Source organism: Eulemur rufifrons, chromosome 15 (genome assembly GCF_041146395.1).
Source record: "Eulemur rufifrons isolate Redbay chromosome 15, OSU_ERuf_1, whole genome shotgun sequence".
NCBI lineage: Eukaryota > Metazoa > Chordata > Mammalia > Primates > Lemuridae > Eulemur > Eulemur rufifrons.
Window position 1 is genome coordinate 26,838,259 of NC_090997.1, and position 19,789 is coordinate 26,858,047.

Below are 19,789 nucleotides of genomic sequence, written 5' to 3' on the forward strand. Positions count from 1 at the left end.
GTATTTGTGTGTTTTCATGATGGTGCATATTGACTTTTTGTTTCCATATTTTAGACTCATTTGCATATTTCCTATAGGGCTGATACAGTGGTGATGAATTTTTTGAGCGTTTTTCTGTCTGGGAAAGACTTATTTCTTCTTCATTTATGAATCTTAGTCTGGCAGGATATAAATTTTTGGCTGGCAGTTTTTTTTTTCCTTTCAGCACTTTGAAAATGCAATCCCATTCTCTTTTTGGTCTGTAAGGTTTCTGCTTAGAGGTCTGCTATTAATGTGATGCGGTTTCCTTTATAGGTGCTTAGACACTTTTCTCTTGCTAATTTTAAAATTCTCTCTTTCACTTCGACTGTAGTTATTCTGATTCTGATACGCCATAGTGAAGTCCTTTTTGTGTTGTATTTGAGGATCATTTGGCCTCCTGTCTCTGAATATTTAACTCTCTTGATAGTTCTGGGAAGTTTACACCAATTATTTTCTTTTTTTTTTTTTTTTTTTTTTTTTTTGCATTTTTTTTTTTTTTTTGAGACAGAGTCTCACTCTGTTGCCCAGGCTAGAGTGAGTGCCGTGGCGTCAGCCTAGCTCACAGCAACCTCAAACTCCTGAGCTCAAGCGATCCTCCTGTCTCAGCCTCCCGAGTAGCTGGGACTACAGGCATGCGCCACCATGCCCGGCTAATTTTTTTTTATATATCTTTTTAGCTGTCCATATAATTTCTTTCTATTTTTAGTAGAGGTGGGGTCTCGCTCTTGCTCAGGCTGGTCTCGAACTCCTGAGCTCAAACGATCCGCCCACCTCGGCCTCCCAGAGTGCTAGGATTACAGGCGTGAGCCACCGCGTCCGGCCCAATTATTTTCTTAAATAGGTTTTCTTAACTTTTTGATCTCTCTTCGCCCTCAGGAATACTGATAATTTGTAAGTTCAGTCACTTTATAGTCCCAGATGTCTTGAAGGTAAAATTTTTTTCCTTTTTTTTATCTGACTGGATTATTTCAAAAGACCTGTCTTCAGGTTCTGAGATTATTTTTTCATCTCGGTCTAATCTATTCTCAAAGCTTTCGAATGCCTTTTGTATTTCCTTCAATTAATTTTTAATTCCAGTACTTCTGTTTGGTTTTCTTTTTATGGTATCTATTTCCTTGGTAAATTTCTCATTCATATCTTAAATTGATTTTCTGATTTCTTTGTATTGGTTTTCAGATTTCTCTTCCATCTCATTGAGCTTCTTTAGAATCAATATTTGAAATTCTTTATCTGGTATTATGAGGAATTCTTTCTATTGAGATTCATTGCTGGACAGTTGTGGTCCTTTGGTGGTGTCATATTTCCATGGTTTTTCATGTTTCTGTTGATACTGCATATGTGATGTAGCAGTTGCTTTTTGTGATTTTTTGAAATTGCTTTTGAAAGGGAGGATTTTTTCCTGAAAGTATATATGTGCTTTTGGTTGAGTATTACACTTTGGCCTTGATTTTTGGGTGCCTCCAGTAGTTTGTTCTTTGTATGATTTCTTAGTCCTTACACAGGGTCAGTGGTATCTGTAATTTCCTTGGTGGCTTAGGGAACAGTTACTAGTTGAGGCTGTGCTGATATTTAGCTGGGGATTTGAATGACAGTCAAGCCAGTCTTTGTGCCCCAGGGATGTAAGGAATGGGCTGAGTATATCTGATTTTAGGCCCCAGAGCATCTTACGCTGGCAGCGGTATTAGTGTGTCCTGGGGGGCCAATTCATGGACCTTCTGGTGGCTTGCTCAGAAACTAGTAGTTGGTGCAGAGGCCAGGTGTGTGGGTGGGTTCTCAGACCCCTAAGCAGGTAGTGTGATGTGGAAGGTTTTGTAAATTTGGTCACTTTATAGTCAGTAGTATAGGCAGTACCAGTGGTGGAGCCATCCACTAGGATGGACCCAAGTGGTCCGTTTTGATGTTACTGGTAGCTGCAACGGATTGGGCAGGCTAGTCCCCAGTACCACAGCTGCCTGTTACAGGGCAATGCGTATTGTCATAAGTGTGCTTAGGGGAGCTTGATCTCTCCTGTCCTTCCCCAGCCAGGTGGCGGCTGCAGTCACATCACCTTGATCCCAGCCTGAAGGCTGGGCATGGCCCAGTGTTGAATTCTCAAAATGGGCACTGGGTGTGGGCGTGCAGTGAAAGAGGGCAGGGCCCCTTTCAGGCAAGCAGCATAGGCAAGAAACTGGGGAGTGCTATCTACTCACTTTTCAGTCTCATCTTATGGCAGGGCAGTGGGAATTGTCCTAAGTGTGTGTAGGGAAGCTTGGGCTTTCCTGTCCCTCCTCAGCTGGGTGGGGCTGCAACAGCATCAGCTCGATCACAGCCTGAATGCTGGGTGCTGCCCAGCTTTAAACGCCCAAAGTGGCACCTTGGGCCTGTGGCTAGAAAGGGTTGGGTCTCTTCCAGGCAAACATTATGGGCAAGATGCTTGGTGGAGTCCCGTTAGCTCTCATCTCTGTCTCACTACAGCTTGTAGCAGGATGGTGAGAATTATCCTCAGTGTGTGTAGAAGAGCTTGGGATTCCCTGTCCCCCCTCAGTTGGCTGGCAGCTGCAGCTACGTCAGCCTGAACTTAGGCTGAAGTTGAGGTGCTGCAGAGCTTTAAATCCCCAAACTGGCACTTTGCGCCTGTGACCAGAGAATGGGGCTTCTAGGCAAACAGGGTATGTAAGATGCTGGGGGGAGTGCTGTCTGCTCACAACTCGGTCCCACAGCAGCCTGTAGCGGGGGGGATAGGAATTGTTCAAGGTATGTGGGAGATCTTGGGCACCCCTTCCCTCCTAAGCTGGATGGGGCTGTCCGCCTGAATTCAGCTCGAGGGTGGGTCACTGTATGGCTTCAGACTCCCAAAATGGCACCTTAGGCCTGTGATCAGAGAGGGTGGGGCCTCTCTCAGGCAAGCTGCACTGGCAGGAAACTGGGGGGAGTGCAGTTCGCTTGAGACTTGGTCCCACAGCAGTTGGCTGCAGGATAGTGGACACTGCCCCAGATGTGTGCTGGAAAACCTGCTTTCTCTGCACCTTTCTAGCCAGTTGGGGCCTGTAGCCACATCAGATGCAAACTCAGCCTGAGAGCAGGGTGCAGTCCAGTGTCAAGCTCTAAAATGGTAACTTGGACCTGGGACCGGAAAGGCTAAGGACCCATGCAGGCGGTATGTGTGAGAAACTGGAAAATGTTGTCCATTCAGGTCTCAGTCTCAGCAGCAGCCCCCAGCAGGACAGTATAGACTTTCCCAGGGGTGTGTGGGAACGCCTCCTCGGAGCCCCACAGTGGCTTGAGGCACACCCTCAGTTCCCCAGTATCTAGACTTTCAGAATGGTGCCTAGCTCAAGCTGCTCTAGGCTTGGATGCCTGAGGGATTCCATGTGAGTTCCCCTTTTGTAACTGTGTTAGCCCTGAGACCTATGTGGGTCAGGGCCTCTCTGGTAGCCAAGATTGTAAAAGCTTGTCTCGGTGAATAGAGTTCTGGGAGCTTCTCTCTTACAGTTTCCCCACATCTAGGAGCTTCTCTCAGCTGTTAGCCTGTCCCTGGCTGGGCAAGTTTCCCTGAACCCTTTCCTTGTCCACTTTTGATGCTTTCTGTCACTTCCCTGGTGAATCTTAGCATTCTCTCCTAGATGATATGTTCAAAATATTAGAATCTACTTACTATTCAGGTTCCTCTCCAGGTTCCTCTCCTAGCACATGCTCCCTGTGTCTAGTTGGCCATCTTGATCCTGTATCCCCAGCAGAATTAGTTGAAAAGACTGTCTTTGCGCCATTGTATTGCCTCTGCTCCGTTTTCAGAGTTCAGTTAACTATGTTCATGTGAGTCTATTTGTGGGCTCTCTGTTCTGTTCCATTAATCTATTTGGTTTTCTTTTGCCAATACCACTGTTATCTTGATTGCTTTAGCATTATACTGAGTATTAAAATTGGGTTGTATCAGTCCTTAGACTTTGTTCTTCTCTTTCAAAGTTATGTTGGGCCTTTTACTCAGAAATTACCTTTCTCTATTATCTTATCTTGGTTATTCATTCAGTAAATACTTATTGAGCTTTTTCTTCTTGTCAGGTATTTTGCTGGGTGCAGGGAATGTAGTAGTGAAAATGTCTAATGTCTAGGCTTTAAGAGAAACTGTAGATTAGTGGTAAAGACAGGCAGGCAATTATTTAAGTTATAGAAACACAATTGTTAGAAGTGTATTTGTCCAGAAGACCTAGCATAGACTGGATGGTTGGGGGGGGGGGTTGGCTGAGGAATTGACATTGGCATTTGAGCTGCGATATGAAAATTGAGACATGTATCTGCGAAGAGAGAGGGGAAGACAATTCTAGGGACTGGAAATGGCGCAAACTTGAATTCAACAAGAGGAAAGAGGCACATGATTTGGTCAGAGATCTTTAGAGATCACATTTTAAAGTGCTTATAGCCATTGCTTTTCAAATTTCAGATTGTGACTCACTAGTAATAGTGAAATTTGTTGAATAAGTAGTGACCAGCGTTTTGAAACAAATGAAAACAGAATAGAATATGTTACTGTGAATTGCAGTTATAGAGGCAACTATAATTCTTATGAAATTTTAGTTCTAGTTATTTATATATACAAAATGCACACACATACATACACACATACACACACATAAATTAATGGTACATGCAAGAACATTTGTTAAATACTACTCGACCACTTTTCAGAAAGTTTGAGTGATTTTTCCTTCTTGGTGCTGTAGTCTAAAACTAACATTATTTTCTAAACTTTATCAATGTTTTTCATGTTAAATAGCCCTGTATTATTTGTGTATAATTGTGAACTGCTGCTATGTATATATCCCAAAGTCAGATACTCAGTTCTTCAAGTTACTTCTCAAGGCTATTGAATTTGGTGTAGTTTAGTTAAAAAAAAAATGGTCAGGAGGGAATCAAGAAACCTATTTTAGGTTCTAGTTACAATATTTTCATGTCAGCTTGTCTGAGTTGTTTAACACATCCTCTTTTCCTAATTTTTCACCTCACTAAGAGAGGAATTATATTATTTATTCCACATTTACTTGTGATGTTTTTACGTTTAGGAGATAATATTTATAAAATGATTTGAAAGGGAAGTTAAATATAGGTAAAACCCCACACAGTATACTATGAATTGCGATTCAGATAAACTTAGGTTTCTCCATGTAGAAGAGGGCTAGAGGTGGGAAGAACACTGGCAAATTTCCTGTTGATTCTTAAATATAGTTGTAATATAACTCGTTACGAGAAATTATGTTAGTTAGAAATTACCCGAGGAAAAATATAGTTATTTAACAATTGAATTATAGAAACTGAGTAATTCTAGAACATGAAAATGGGTTATTATAAAAATTGCAGTTAACAATAATTGGTTTATTTTGATGTCTTCTGGATTTTAGGTCGAATGGCACCACCTGTAGATGATCTTTCTCCGAAAAAAGTGAAAGTAGTTGTTGGAGTAGCTCGTAAGCATTCGGACAACGAAGCAGAAAGTATAGCTGATGCATTGTCTTCAACCTCAAATATTTTGGCTTCTGAATTCTTTGAAGAGGAGAAACAAGAGTCTCCAAAGTCAACATTCTCTCCGGCCCCACGGTAATTTTCTATAAGTTAAAATTTCTGTAATAGTCATTATAGATCTTTACCAAATAAGAGTGACGCATTTCTTAGGAACTTTCGTTTTGAGAAAGAAACTGTACCTTCCTGTACTCTAAACTAATTGGGATAAAACTATAAGCCTTGGTGGTTAATTTATTTTGAGTGCTTAGAGTTAGAGATTTGAATCGTTGGGGAAACAGCTTTAAAACTCTCTTTAATTATACTTATCCAGAAAGTCAGGGGATAGATTATTAAAGAAAAATTATTTGTGCTTCTCTGGACCTTAGTCTACCTAGGCCAGCCAAGAAGGATGACTTTGTGAAACCTTACTGTGTAAACGTGAATGTAATTTTATAAAATGAAAATGTAAACTCCTTATCAATAGTCGTTATGTATTTTGGCCTTCTTGACATGTTAAAATAGAAGTAACTAATGACTAAGTAGAAAATGGATTTATTGATGAACATGTCTTTTATGCTGCTAACTTTTTAATATCATTTTCTAGCCCAGAGATGCCTGGAACTGTTGAAGTGGAGTCTACCTTCTTGGCTCGATTGAACTTCATCTGGAAAGGTTTCATCAACATGCCTTCTGTGGCAAAATTTGTTACCAAAGCCTACCCGGTATCTGGCTCTGCTGAATACTTGACAGAGGTACTGTGAATTTTTCTACCTTTCTGTCCTTGGGTTGGTATATATGACTCTGAAAGCAATGGGGGAAACAGTATACAATTAATAATATAACAAAAATATTTATGAACAGTGATCCTTAAACAGTTCAAATAATGGAATTATGAATTCACAGTTCTTTAGAAATGTAGAAAACTGTACTCTGAAAGTTTTAAACCCACATATCCTGTACTTTCCCCCAAATATACTACTTTACCATGTCAGAGAATTAAAAATTAATGAGAATCTGCATGGGTATGCAAGTTTTTCTTTGAATATAGACTTACAGAGAAGATTGGCATAGTAATGGCCTTCAGGGTTAGTCCATTAAAAAGATTTTTCATTGTTAAACAAGTCTTCTAATTTCTCCACTACTTATGTTTTCCCAGCTTCATGATATAGTTCTTACTTGCCTATTTCTGTGAATATGATGTTTATAGACTGGGAGTTGAAGCTTTACAGCTAGGGGACCGTCTGTGAAATTAGTGACCATTGTTGCTGTAGTGATAAAACTATTATATGGTGTTTATTGAAAATAAGCAGCAGTAACATTATAATATTGTGATAAGTGAGAAAGTATGACATTTTTTGAACTATTTTGAAGGAAATGTATTTTTGTATATGTATAGAAAGAAAAATCAGTATACATGTACTGTATGTTCAGATCATATTTTGCTATTATGTTCATATCTAATACTAGCCATAAAAGCGAAAGATTTTTAAAAATTCAGTATTTCTAAAAGCCTAAATTATATACCTGCTATCTTTAAGGCTAACAGAAGCTTTACTTTTCTTCAGATTAGGATGAAATTAGTTTTACTCAATGTAATATCATTTATCTGATGTTGATTAGTTCATTTAACAGTTGTGTTTTTGATTAGTATAATTGCTACTTTTATGCATCGTTTGCTTGGTAAATAATATTTTAAAAGCATGAATTTTGTAAGAGAAAAATAAAGTAGACTCTTGATGTTCTTTTTGAACAAATTTGTTTGGAAATTTAGTCTTTGATTGGTGCGTGGTAAAAATGATTCTTCTTTTAAATGGAGAAGTTTAACAATGAAAAATTAACTATGAAATCTTTTTCATTTTAAATAAGATTATTATTTAACTTTCTGAGCCACAGTTTTTATGTGGTTGCTTTTCAGAATTCCACCTCTGCTTTGTACTTACTTTTAGTTTGATTGGGTCTAAAATTCCAAATAAAATATCTAAAGCAAATAATTTAAATAAACACAATTGGATTTAATGTTAATGCTTTTTATGATTTTCTTCAGTCTTCATGAAAAAATAGGAATATAATGAATAAAGCTTTAAATATTCTTAATTGATTTTGAAAGATTGTACTTTTAATAAAATATCTTGCATTATTATAGTGTTATTGTCCTCTGTGCAAAAAATACACCCTGTAATTATATTAAATTTTATAACCTCTGAAATTCAGCTGTTAATGATTAAGAAATATTCCTGCTTACACCACCAGAAAAAGTGGGGGGAAGGTTGGAACAGGCTCTGCTTAATATTCTGAAATGTGTTGTACTTTTTCTGAATTGTTAATGCGCTATGCTTGCCACTGCTTCCCTTTCCTGTGCCCGTCGTTCTTGCTGAGACCTGGCATGAGCTCAGACTCTTTTTTAATAACTGTATTTTAGGTATCAGTCATTTGCAGTTGGCATTGTAAAGCCTGATTGCTGTCTCTGTACTTTATTATGTTTTCTGATGCATTTTTCATAATCTTTTTACTTGTTTTTATTACCATTTCAAATTAATATTAGAGCTAAATCGGTACAATTTCTGGATATTTTAATAAAGACATTTTGTATATATTGATCACTTACATGTTTTGCCACAGGATCTACCAGATAGTATTCAAGTAGGTGGCAGGATATCACCTCAGACAGTTTGGGATTATGTGGAAAAAATAAAAGCATCAGGAACCAAGGTGAGGAAAACTTTTCACTATACCAGTATGGGAAAACGTTTAGAAAATAAACAACTCAGAGTTCTTATGTGAGGATGCAAGGTTTCCTGGGGAAGGGAGCCAATACAGATTCTGAATCTACATAATATACTTCAAAAAACTGAACTTAAAGCCATTTGCTCAAAACAGTCCAGCATTCCTTCTCCCCGACTCTGCCCCTCCCTGTCCCACCATTGTGGGATGTTTTCTTTGTGGCTGTTGTCAATGTTTTGGAAGAAATGTTTTAGAGTAAGTATTGAGGTTCACCCTGGAATTTTGCCTTGCTTCAATTAAAGGTATTTGTGTGAGTTAGGGCACAGCTAAGCTCTTAACAACAAAGAGACTCTAAAATATAGTGGCTCAAAGAATTGCAGAAGTTAATTTTTCTCTTTCGTGAGGTAGGCCAGTTGTTCAGGGTGGTTAGGTGACTCTGGTTCTATAGGATCATTTAGGGACCATGCTCCTTCTTTCTTGTTATTTTGCTATTTCTAAGACGGTTGCCCTTATCAGTCAAATATGATCAAAGCTAACTCATAAGCACCAAATGGAAATAAATGAGGAATGCCTGTCCAGTTGTTTAAAGGGCAAGACCTAGAAACTGTAGTCATCAACTTCCATTGGCAAGAACTTAGTCACATAGCCCTACATAGCTGCTAGGGAGGCTGGGAAACGTAATCTCAATTGGATGGCCACATGCCCAGCTAAAAGTTAAGGGCTTCTCATTAGAATAGGAGGAAAGGAGGAGAAAAGATACTGGGAGATAATTAGTAGCCTTCTATCACAATAATATTTCTCTTTTTCCTTTTTCTCTATTTTTTATCATTTTTTTTAAACTCATAGTACTATGGAGGGAGATTTAATCATTAGAAAAAACTGTTTTCCCCTCCAAGGAATCTTATAGTACCTAGCATATTACAGGCAGTTGGTAAATAAATCTTGAAGAAATCAACTTTATTTTTTTCCTCTCTTTCTAGAAGTCTGTAGTTTTTCTTTGGAGTGATCCAAAATGGATGATCTTAAGATGAAAAGAATATTTTTTTTCCAATATGGATTTTAGAATTTAAATTGATACAGTGTTAGAATACAAATAAACTTTGAAGCACTATTCAAAAAGTTACTACACTTATTTGTTGTTAACTCTCTCGTTGTAATAAAAATGGGAAGTATTACTTTTGGACATTTTGGGAATTACTCTTGAATATACCCCCATATTAATATTACTGCCAACACTTTAAAGTATGCTTCCAACTTGAACTGATTTAAACACTGTGATAGTGATTACTAATATATGTATGATGATTTTTAATCTAAAAGTGGGTGGTTTACATAACAGACATTTTATAAGAGGTAGAGCCATAGTTCAGCTCATTCACATGTTTTCTTCAGGAGATTCCATCAGTTTTAGGCTTTGCAACAAATCTGGCTTTCCCATTTTGACTGTATGCATTTGTGGAAACATCCATTTCTTAATGCCACCAAATTAATACCAAATTATGATTGTCTTTTCTATTTGAAATAAAGCCAGGAACCCAGAGGCAAGTAAAAATTTCCTGAATAAGCCAAATTACTTTACTAAATATATGGTCTTACGTGTATTTGAGGCCTTTTCACCTATCCTCCTTCAGTCCTTAAGTCAGTTCCTATACACTGAATTATAAGTGGATTTGTGTGTTTGTGTGTATAAATGCATAGGAAGGTGGTGGTGGTGGTTGCTTTTAGTTCCCAGTGTGCCAAAGAACATAGACAGCCCTCTGTGGAAGTTACAGCAATGGGAATCAGGATATAGCACAGATACCAAAACACTGGGGTTTTAGTATCATTTTTGCCACTGACAAGTTGTGTCATCTTGAAAAAATTAATCACCTTGAGACTCAGTTTTTTATGGAAAGCCATCAGGTGAAAACAAAATCCATCCATGGATCAGCAAAGATCTTTTCTTAAGATTTATTTCCTTTTAGGATTTTCATCTGTATTTAAGTTGGTGAACCCCACATTATTTGGTAACTAACCATCGTTGTAAAGTTCAGTAGATTATTACTGGTTGCGAAATAGTATTTAAAACCAAGCTATTCTTCAGATTATTATTTTAAACAACCATTTGTTATTTTCTCGAATAGGAAATTTGTGTGGTTCGCTTTACACCAGTAACTGAAGAAGATCAGATTTCTTATACTTTGCTGTTTGCATACTTCAGTAGCAGAAAACGCTACGGAGTAGCTGCTAACAACATGAAGCAGGTTAAAGATATGTACCTTATTCCTTTGGGTGCTGCAGATAAAATTCCACACCCTCTTGTGCCTTTCGACGGACCTGGTAGGTATACATTTTAATAACAGAATAAGATTGGAATTACGTGGGAGGTGGGACCAGAGTGGAAAGACTTTGCTTTTTCAGGATCCAGCCCTCTCAAGATGGCTTGACAGGGCCAGGCATCCATTTAATAACCCGTATTAAGCTAGATACAAAATTTGCCCTTTTTTGTAATGATTGAAAATGATTATTAATTGATGTTTTTGATTTTTATACAGGGCTTGAACTGCATAGACCGAATCTGTTGTTGGGCCTAATTATTCGTCAAAAACTGAAGCGGCAACATAGTGCTACTGCTAGTACTAGTCATACAGCCGAGGCTCCTGAAAGTATACCGGTAGCATTGCCACCTGATAAAAAAAGTAAAATGGAAGGTTCTACAGAGGAAGCACCAGAGGAAGAAAATGACTTTTTTAATTCTTTTACAACTGTATTACACAAGCAGAGAAATAAGCCTCAGCCGACTCTTCAAGAAGACCTTCCAACAGCGGTTGAACCTTTAATGGAAGTTACCAAACAGGAGCCACCAAAACCTTTAAGATTTCTTCCTGGTGTATTGATTGGCTGGGAAAATCAACCTTCTACTCTGGAATTAGCAAATAAACCCCTTCCTGTGGATGATATACTCCAAAGCCTTTTGGGTACCACTGGTCAAATATATGACCAGGCTCAGTCAATGACAGAACAAAACACTCCTAAAGAAATTCCATTTTTAAATGAGCAAACCAACTCAAAAGCAGAGAAAATAGATAAAGTAGAAGTAACTGATGGGGAAGCCAAGGAGGTAAAAGTTAAAGTAGATGATCTTTCAGAATCCACAGATAATTCAGTAGTAATAGGAGAAGAAACATCAGTAGTAGGGTCCTCCCCCATTTCTCCAGGGCCTTTGACAGGTCTTAGTCTCAGAGGTAAACCACCAGATGTTTCTACAGAAGCATTCTTAACAAACTTATCAATTCAGTCAAAACAAGAGGAAACTGTGGAGAGTAAAGAGAAAACATTAAAAAGACAGCAGTTGCAAGATCAAGAGAATAATTTGCAAGATAATCAGACTTCAAATACCAGTTCTCCATGCAGATCCAATGTGGGAAAAGGAAACATAGATGGTAATGTGAATTGCAACGAAAACCTTGTTGCTAATGCAACAAGGTCACCACAGTTTATCAACCTCAAAAGGGATCCTAGGCAAGCAGCAGGACGAAGTCAGCAGGTAACTACTTCAGAAAGCAAAGATGGAGATAGTTGCCGGAATGGAGAAAAACAGACCCCACCTGGGTCACATAACAAGGAGCACTTAACAGAACATACCAACGTAGAGGAAAAGTTGTCTTCTGCAGAAAAAAACTCATGTGTTCAACAGAGTGATAATTCAAAAGTTGCACAAAACTCACCATCAGTAGAAAACATACACACTTCTCAAACAGAACAAGCAAAGCCCTTACAGGAGGATATTTTAATGCAAAATATTGAAACTGTGCATCCATTTAGAAGAGGATCAGCAGCAGCAACATCTCATTTTGAAGTTGGAAGCACAAGTCAGTCAGAATTTCCATCTAAAAACATCAACTTTACTTCTAGAAGCACCAGCCCCAGAACAAGTGCAAACTTTTCACCCATGAGGCCACAGCAGCCCAACCTCCAGCATCTCAAGTCTAACCCCCCTGGATTTCCATTTCCAGGGCCTCCTAATTTCCCCCCACAAAGCATGTTTGGATTTCCACCACATTTGCCACCTCCATTACTTCCCCCACCAGGCTTTGGCTTTGCTCAAAATCCCATGGTTCCCTGGCCACCTGTTGTTCATCTTCCAGGCCAACCGCAGCGTATGATGGGTCCTCTTTCACAAGCATCAAGGTATATAGGCCCACAAAATTTTTACCAGGCTAAAGACATTCGGAGACCAGAAAGGCGCCATAGTGACCCTTGGGGTAGGCAAGACCAACAGCAACTGGATAGGCCATTTAATAGGGGTAAAGGGGACCGCCAGAGATTTTATAGTGATTCACACCACTTGAAAAGAGAGCGACATGAAAAGGATTGGGAGCAAGAATCTGAAAGGCATAGACGCAGAGACAGAAGCCAAGACAAGGACAGAGACAGAAAAAACAGGGAGGAAGGGCACAAAGATAAAGAGAGGGCACGGTTATCACATGGTGATCGAGGAGCAGATGGGAAAGCAAGCAGAGATAGTAGGAATGTAGACAAGAAGCCAGATAAACCTAAAAGTGAAGACTATGAGAAGGACAAAGAACGAGAGAAAAGTAAACATAGAGAAGGAGAAAAGGACAGGGATAGATACCATAAAGATAGGGACCACACTGACAGAACTAAAAGCAAAAGGTAAAATTTGCAGGCTCCTTCAAGATTACATTTAAATAACTGTTAAATGTTGTATCTTAAAAACTTTCTAAGATTGCCTGCTAAGATTGTGCCATCTTTTACATTTTTACTATTGGTGGTTTGCAGAACAGTAGATTCTGTGTGTTGGTGCAGAGCACTCTGTGCCAGGGCTCATCATCCCTTCTTCATACCAACTGTCCATAGGAATAGGAATTTAATATTTTTAAAAGTTTTACATTGCTGTATATTCAAAGATTTGTTTTATTAATATGCAATAAAGGCTTAGAAATTTTAGTTTTATTCCTTAATTGGTAAATATGGTTAACTATGGAATATATTTACTGCCTCTAGTGAATGTCCTTTATATAATGACTAATTTGAGAGTAATGTGTGCTCTGTAAGTTTGTTTTAAATTGCACTGTTTTTAAAGAACCTGTAGAGGAACAACAAAAGTCCAAGCAACTTCATAATCAGATTATGCTGATCATTTAATAGAGCAGTTTTTGACCAAGAATCAGAAGCCCAAGGGGGTACATTTATTGCTTTAATCTGCACTCATTGAAGGCATTTATTACCATATACTACAGCTTTGTGGTAGGCCATTATTTTCATTTTCATTTTTGGCTCTTCAGAAACTTGAATACTGAAGCTTGTACATGATCTTGTGTTTTGCTATCCTTTTTACTGTAAAATGTAAATATTTTAAGGAATATTTTGATTCTAAATACGATAAAAGAATTTCTCACCTATTTTGTGTGTGTGATTTGAAATTCAGTAGTAAAAGAATTTCTTCTTTAAAGCTTTAATTACCTTCAGAAATTGTTTTTCTCCGATTCAGCCAAGAACATATAGATGTAGCTACCTATGTCAGGCATTAGATGAGGGGAAAAATAATCTTTTAAAAATCTTAGATATTAGGCTGAGATGAATTGTATAGTTCTGAAGAGGCTAGGATGTAGAACTACCAGTAAAACACTGGACAGCTGTAACCCATTTTATAGATATGTTTCTGAAAACTTGTATGCTATAAAAATTTGGTGCACTGACTAATCATTGTAAGACCACAGAACTTTTATTTAAGAGAAATGTGTTTTGAATATTTTTCTAAAATGTGTAATTTATCCTAATATTTACAGTAACTATACAGTTTCGTATACCAGTTTTACTTGAGATAGAAAACATATGGAGGCTGTTAATCCAAATCTAAATTTATTTGTACCCTAAAATGTATACGGTATCCCTGGCTATAATCTAAAGCAATAGCCACCAAACGGTGCTGACATTTGAGACCAAAAACAAAAAAAGAAACCAGAAACTTTTACTTATCCGTAATGAGGAAAAATATAAATAATGCCACAAAATTAAGATTAAATTTGTTTTCCTAAAGAATCTACAGATTAGAGTTAAAAATAGGTTTTGAAATTGAATTGTCTTATTTTTGCTAGAGAGAAGAAGAAATTCAGAACCATTTTGTCTAATTTGCAATGACTTGCAGCACTTTTACTTCCCATCCTTACCTCTGAAATTTATCATCATGAAAGTTCTCAGAAGTCTGTTTAACTTTGGTTTACTTTTCTTTTGAAAATTGACTTGCTAAAAAACAAAGGTTTCTTACACATACTACTGTGATGCTTACTCTAAAATTCTTTCTTCATATCTTACTGAATCTTGATACATGTTTTAAGTAGGCAAGGCTCAGATAGCCACCTATTAGTGATGACCATCTCCTGGAATTACAGGGCTACTAAAGTTAAAACCAGATCTTTTAACCCCTGGTTGACTGAAATATTGTGGAGAGTAGGGAAAGTATGGCCACATGAACTCTTTGAGGTTTTCCTCTTGAGGGAAAAAAGGGAAAAAGATAAAAGTTTGCAATGAGTAATTGATCCAAAGCCATTCTGTTTTTAAGTCCCACCTACAGCCATCCTTACACAAACTAGTAAATTATTTGAATTTCATCTTTCAGTTTTTCCTGTTTTAAGGAAAACTTGCTCTTTAAAAAAAAAAGTTTGACACTTTAGAAAGTTTAGAACCACCTTAAGACAGCTTGTACATTAAGTAAAATGAACCAGGGCTTCTCAGTACCTGTAAAGTTCACCCCTTGTAATTTTTTGTGGTAATAAGAAAGCCTCCATAAGCCCTCTGTAGGCCTCCCCTTGTATTGAGCACTTTATGTAAACCTTGGTCAGCTCTGAAAGGTGAAGACTTGTTTTAGAACTGAGGAAACTAGAAAGTTGAAAAACTTGTCCAGGTTAGACTGCTGTCAGAGCCCGAATACTACCTCAGTTCTACTTTTCTCCAATGTCCCTGTGGTTGGCTCTTGTGCTCTGAGAATTGAGAACAGGAAAGAGGAGCAAAAGTCTGATTAATATTTACACCTTTCATAGCCCTCTTTATCCCCATTCAACCAGCCTGTCTGAAACCCTTCACTGAGCAAGCCAAATTCTCAAAGTGAGCAAGAAGATGTAACCCAAAACCTATGGGCTCTTTTGTACAGATTTTCAGTTTATGTTAATCACAAATCCTAATTCTCTAGTCTTGTTAGTCTGCTGCTGCTGTGACAAATTACTACAAACTTAGTGGCTTAAAACAACACAAATTTATGATTTTACAGTTTTGCAGATCAGCATTCTGATGTGGATCTCGCTGGGTAAGATCAAGAGTCTCAGCAGGGTGCATTCCTTTTCTGGATGCTAGGGGAGAATCCGTATCTTTGCTTCCCGAGGCCACCCACTTTCCTTGGCTCATGGTCCCTTCCTTTATTTTTAAAGCTAGCTGTGTGGGACTCAGTCTTTCTGTATCATCTCTGACCCTCTCTTCTGATTCCCTCTTTCACTTCTAAGGACGCTTGTGATTATGTTGGGTCCACCCAGATAATCCAGGGATAATCTTCCTGTTTTAAGGTCAGCTGATTAGCAACCTGAATTCCATCTGTGACCCTAATTCCCCTTTGCTATGACATATTTACAGGTGTACCCGGGGGCCATTATTCTACCTACCACAGCACTTGACTCACTAATTGTAACTTAGTGTGGGTGAACTAATCTTACCTTTTTGGAATTATAGAGTATCTAAGGCTGTAGTAAATATATTTAAATTTTTAAGAAAAATAATACCAACAATGGAGAAGAAAATGGAGTGAGAAGCGCCTCGGGTGTTAACGTATTTGTTTATGTATGTGTGTTAACATATAAGACTACTTGTTAACTGGTAAGTTTGCACTCAGTTATTCCTAAGTTTTTAATAGTAGCTGTGTTTTTAAAGAAATGTATGAATCCCATTTAAATGCATTATGAGAGCTTGGTAATGAGCCAGATCTTAGCAAAACAAAATATTTAGTTTTAACATTTGGATGTACCAGTTGTACTGTACTCATCTTAGATCCCTCTAAAACAGCAATCGGGTGGCCACTTACTGATGATTGCTAAGAACTATATACCTAATCAGCATTGATTTCTGTCTCCCAAAGCAAACTGTGAATAAAATGGGTTACCGCTTTTAAAGGGGTGCCAAACACCCTGATTCTTAGATTTCTGTTTCATAAAGAATTTTAGTAATTCACATGTAGAGCAAGAAGGTAGTGCATGAGTTGAAAAACAAATACTGGATCAATAACTAGAAGTGTTTTGAAAACTTGAGTCCACTCTATAAGTTTCATCTTATAGATAGATGCAGAACAGAGTCATGGGGGAAACTCCAGCATAAATACTTAAAGAAAGGTGAGTCCTATGTATATATCCCCAAAATACCTTTTTCATGACATAATTCAGTATGTGTGTGTATATCAGCCCGAGCTGTCTTTTAAAAATATTCTTTAAGAGAATACTTTTTCGCCAAAGTAATGATTTTTCCACAGGAATTTATTCTTTTAAAGGAGTCTTTCAAAAGGTAAATAATATTGCCATCCCCTGGTTTACCTATTACATATTTCAACTTATTTTAAAAAATGTTCTCATGTTTACATTGAACACTTTCAGAAGTATTACAACATCCTTAGTAAAATTCTGTATCATTTTTATTTTGTGCTGGAAAAGCATATCACGTGGGAAATCTTCAACACTATCATCACTAGGATAGCAAAAACAGGAAACGGGGTAATGCTAATTTGTCATATGAAATTTGCAAGGTTTTAGGTGAAAAAAATGTTCTCAAGTCATTTCGACTTACAGGAGAATCTGTAGGTAGCAGTCAAGTATTGTGTGCCTATTCTGCAGGCACAATATTCTGCATTTGCTTCTTGAAATTCAATCGTGACCAACATGGGAAGGTTCCAATTTTGTGTGGCTTACAGAATAGCATAGAAGACAAATGATAACATCTGAATTTAAAATTGCAGCTGTGAGAAGAAACTTTAATGCAGCAATTCTCAAACTTTTTGGTTTCAAGACCCCTTATACTTCTTTTTTTTTTCCTTTTTGAGACAGAGTCTCACTCTGTTTCCTGGGCTAGAGTGCCATGGCATCAGCCTAGCTCACAGCAACCTCAAACTCCTGGGCTCAAGCAATCCTCCTGCCTCAGCCTCCCAAGTAGCTGGGACTATAGGCATGCGCCACCATACTCGGCTTATTTTTTCTATATATTTTTAGTTGTCCAGATAATTTCTATTTTTTTAGTAGAGATGGGGTCTTATCTTGCTCAGGCTGGTCTCGAACTCCTGAGCTCAAACGATCCATCTGCCTCAACCTCCCAGAGCGCTAGGATTATGGGTGTGAGCCACCTCGCCAGGCCAACCCCTTATACTATTAAAACTTGAGAACTCCAAAGAGCTTTTGTTTATATGGGTTGTCTCATTATTTAGCATATTAGAAATTAAAGTGATAAAATATTTGTTAATTTAACACTAATCCCATTATATGTTAATATAACGTGAAAAATGACTTCCAAACTAAATTTAATAAGAAGAGTGTCAACTGTCCTCATTTTTACATATTTCTAATGTCTGACTTAAGACAGCTGGATTGTCTTACCTGCTTCTGCATTCAGTGTTTTACAATATGTCGTTTTGTTTGAAATTTATGAAGAAAATTTGGCTTCATACAGAATTGTCATTGAGAAAGGGAGGACTCTCTGGATCTCCTGAAGAGATCTCAAGGGTCCTTGGACCACGCTCCGGGAAGCTCTGCTTTAAGGAAAAGGCACAGTGTATTACGAAAGAACATGTGGCCTGATATGAGAATGCAGTTCAGGCAAAGTTTCTTAGAAGACTTTGTAAACTTCCACAGAATAGCTTTCTTGTCTTTAATACATAAAGTGTATTTTTTTAAAAGTTAGATTTGATTACCAGCTACCAAAAAAGTTTTCTTTAGAGCATTTGTCCTTATAATCTCAGTGTCTCCAAAGTTAAATGTAGTGGTATGGACTAAAACAAGTTTAGGTCAAAGTTTTTCAGCAAATGTTGGATGGAGTTGTCTTGAGTGGTTTCTGTTAAAAAACAAGAAAACCTTTGAATCAATATGTAGACATTCTGCAATTCTGCCTTAGGTTATATTCTGCCCTCACACTTCTAGTGTCAATAGGAACAGTCTGGGAGCCATTAGTGCCCTATTAAATGGTGCCAAAGTTCTTAACTTTGGTCCTAAATCCTTCCAGGAATGTCTATAGCTTTCTGATTGGATTAGAGTGGCTAAAATAATTTAAAAATCTAGTGTTTTTCAAATGACAGATTACTTAACCTAGTTCCTTTGTATAGACCAGAATCTGCACAAGCGTTAACTTTGTGTTCATCAGTCCTTATCTTTGTGAATTCTTTTCTTCATTTACTTGATGGATAAGTATGTATTTTTCCTTTTAAACCCTACATGCTGCTTATTACTAAGAGTTTTTTTCCCTCCACATGACCTGTTCTACCTTTTAGTGCTCAAAGTTATCTGTTGTCTGTCGCTTTCTTGCTGGCAAAATTATAAATATCAAAGTCTAAAAGTGCTAAGGAACAGCAGCAATAATGACTATCCAATCTGCAGTGATGGAATGGGAGGAGCAGGTGAAAATGCTACTCACACTTATATCAACTGATGTTTGGGCAAAATATGTACTTTTCAAGTTATGCTTCCAGCAGTACATATAAGGACAGTAATTTTCAGTGGTGGTCAGAACCTGTTTTATGCCTAATTTTGAGATCTGTAGACTGGACAACAGTTAAACATAAGTGAAATTTATTTTTTTTATTTGATCAGTTATGTAAGTAGACTGGTTTAAGAAGTAAGTAAACCAGTATACTGGTTTAAGAAGTGAAATAGTTCTGCAAGGTTTATAAACAAAAAGCAACAGTCCTCTGCACTGTTCTCTCTGGAGACAGCCACTTTTAATCCTTTTAGACATTTCTTAGGACATTTGCCTTCACGTTTGTGACATGCATGTGCAATATTTTAAGTTACAAATACAGTATTATCTATTGATATCTTACTATGAAAGACAAGAATTTAGCCCTCACCGGCTGACTCTCAACTCCCCTCATTTTCCCCCTTCCAATATGCAATAATTTTTGGTTTAAGTCCATATTCAGGTTTTATATTATTGCAGTCATATAAATGATTGTAGCTGAGCCACATAGTGTTGTATGGTTACATTTCCTTGTATAATTTTTATTTTTCCTTTGGTTAATAACTTTTTCTCCTTATTTGTACCTATCACTAATTCATTCTCACCTGAATTTTATTTTTAACTTTTCATAGATGAGTAAACACTGCATGAACTAATGGAGTTAAAACATAGGAATCAACATATATACAGATAAATTAGATGTAGGAAAACAACCAGAACCTTTTCTTCAGTGGTATTTTACAAGTTTATCAAAAAGATGTGTTAGCATTTATAGTATTTCAGGTAATAATAAACAGTTTATTCCCTGTACATAATCTACCAAAGAACTGTCAAAGTAACTAAATTTATATTCATATTTTCTGTATTAAAATCGCCAATA

General features: G+C 37.3%; 1 protein-coding gene across 3 annotated transcripts in view; it reads left to right on the forward strand.

Moving 5' to 3' along the window:
• The window catches only part of PHF3 (PHD finger protein 3), an 86,680-nt gene extending 73,144 nt beyond the window's left edge, over window positions 1-13,536 (forward strand). For all 3 annotated transcript variants that reach the window (XM_069487718.1, XM_069487719.1, XM_069487717.1), the window contains 5 exons: window positions 5,394-5,589; window positions 6,098-6,245; window positions 8,113-8,202; window positions 10,338-10,533; window positions 10,749-13,536. In XM_069487718.1, the coding sequence (XP_069343819.1) occupies window positions 5,394-5,589; window positions 6,098-6,245; window positions 8,113-8,202; window positions 10,338-10,533; window positions 10,749-12,874 (2,756 nt within the window). In that variant the 3' untranslated portion in view covers window positions 12,875-13,536. The remainder of the gene's footprint in view (window positions 1-5,393; window positions 5,590-6,097; window positions 6,246-8,112; window positions 8,203-10,337; window positions 10,534-10,748) is intronic.
• Window positions 13,537-19,789: the final 6,253 nt, after the last annotated feature.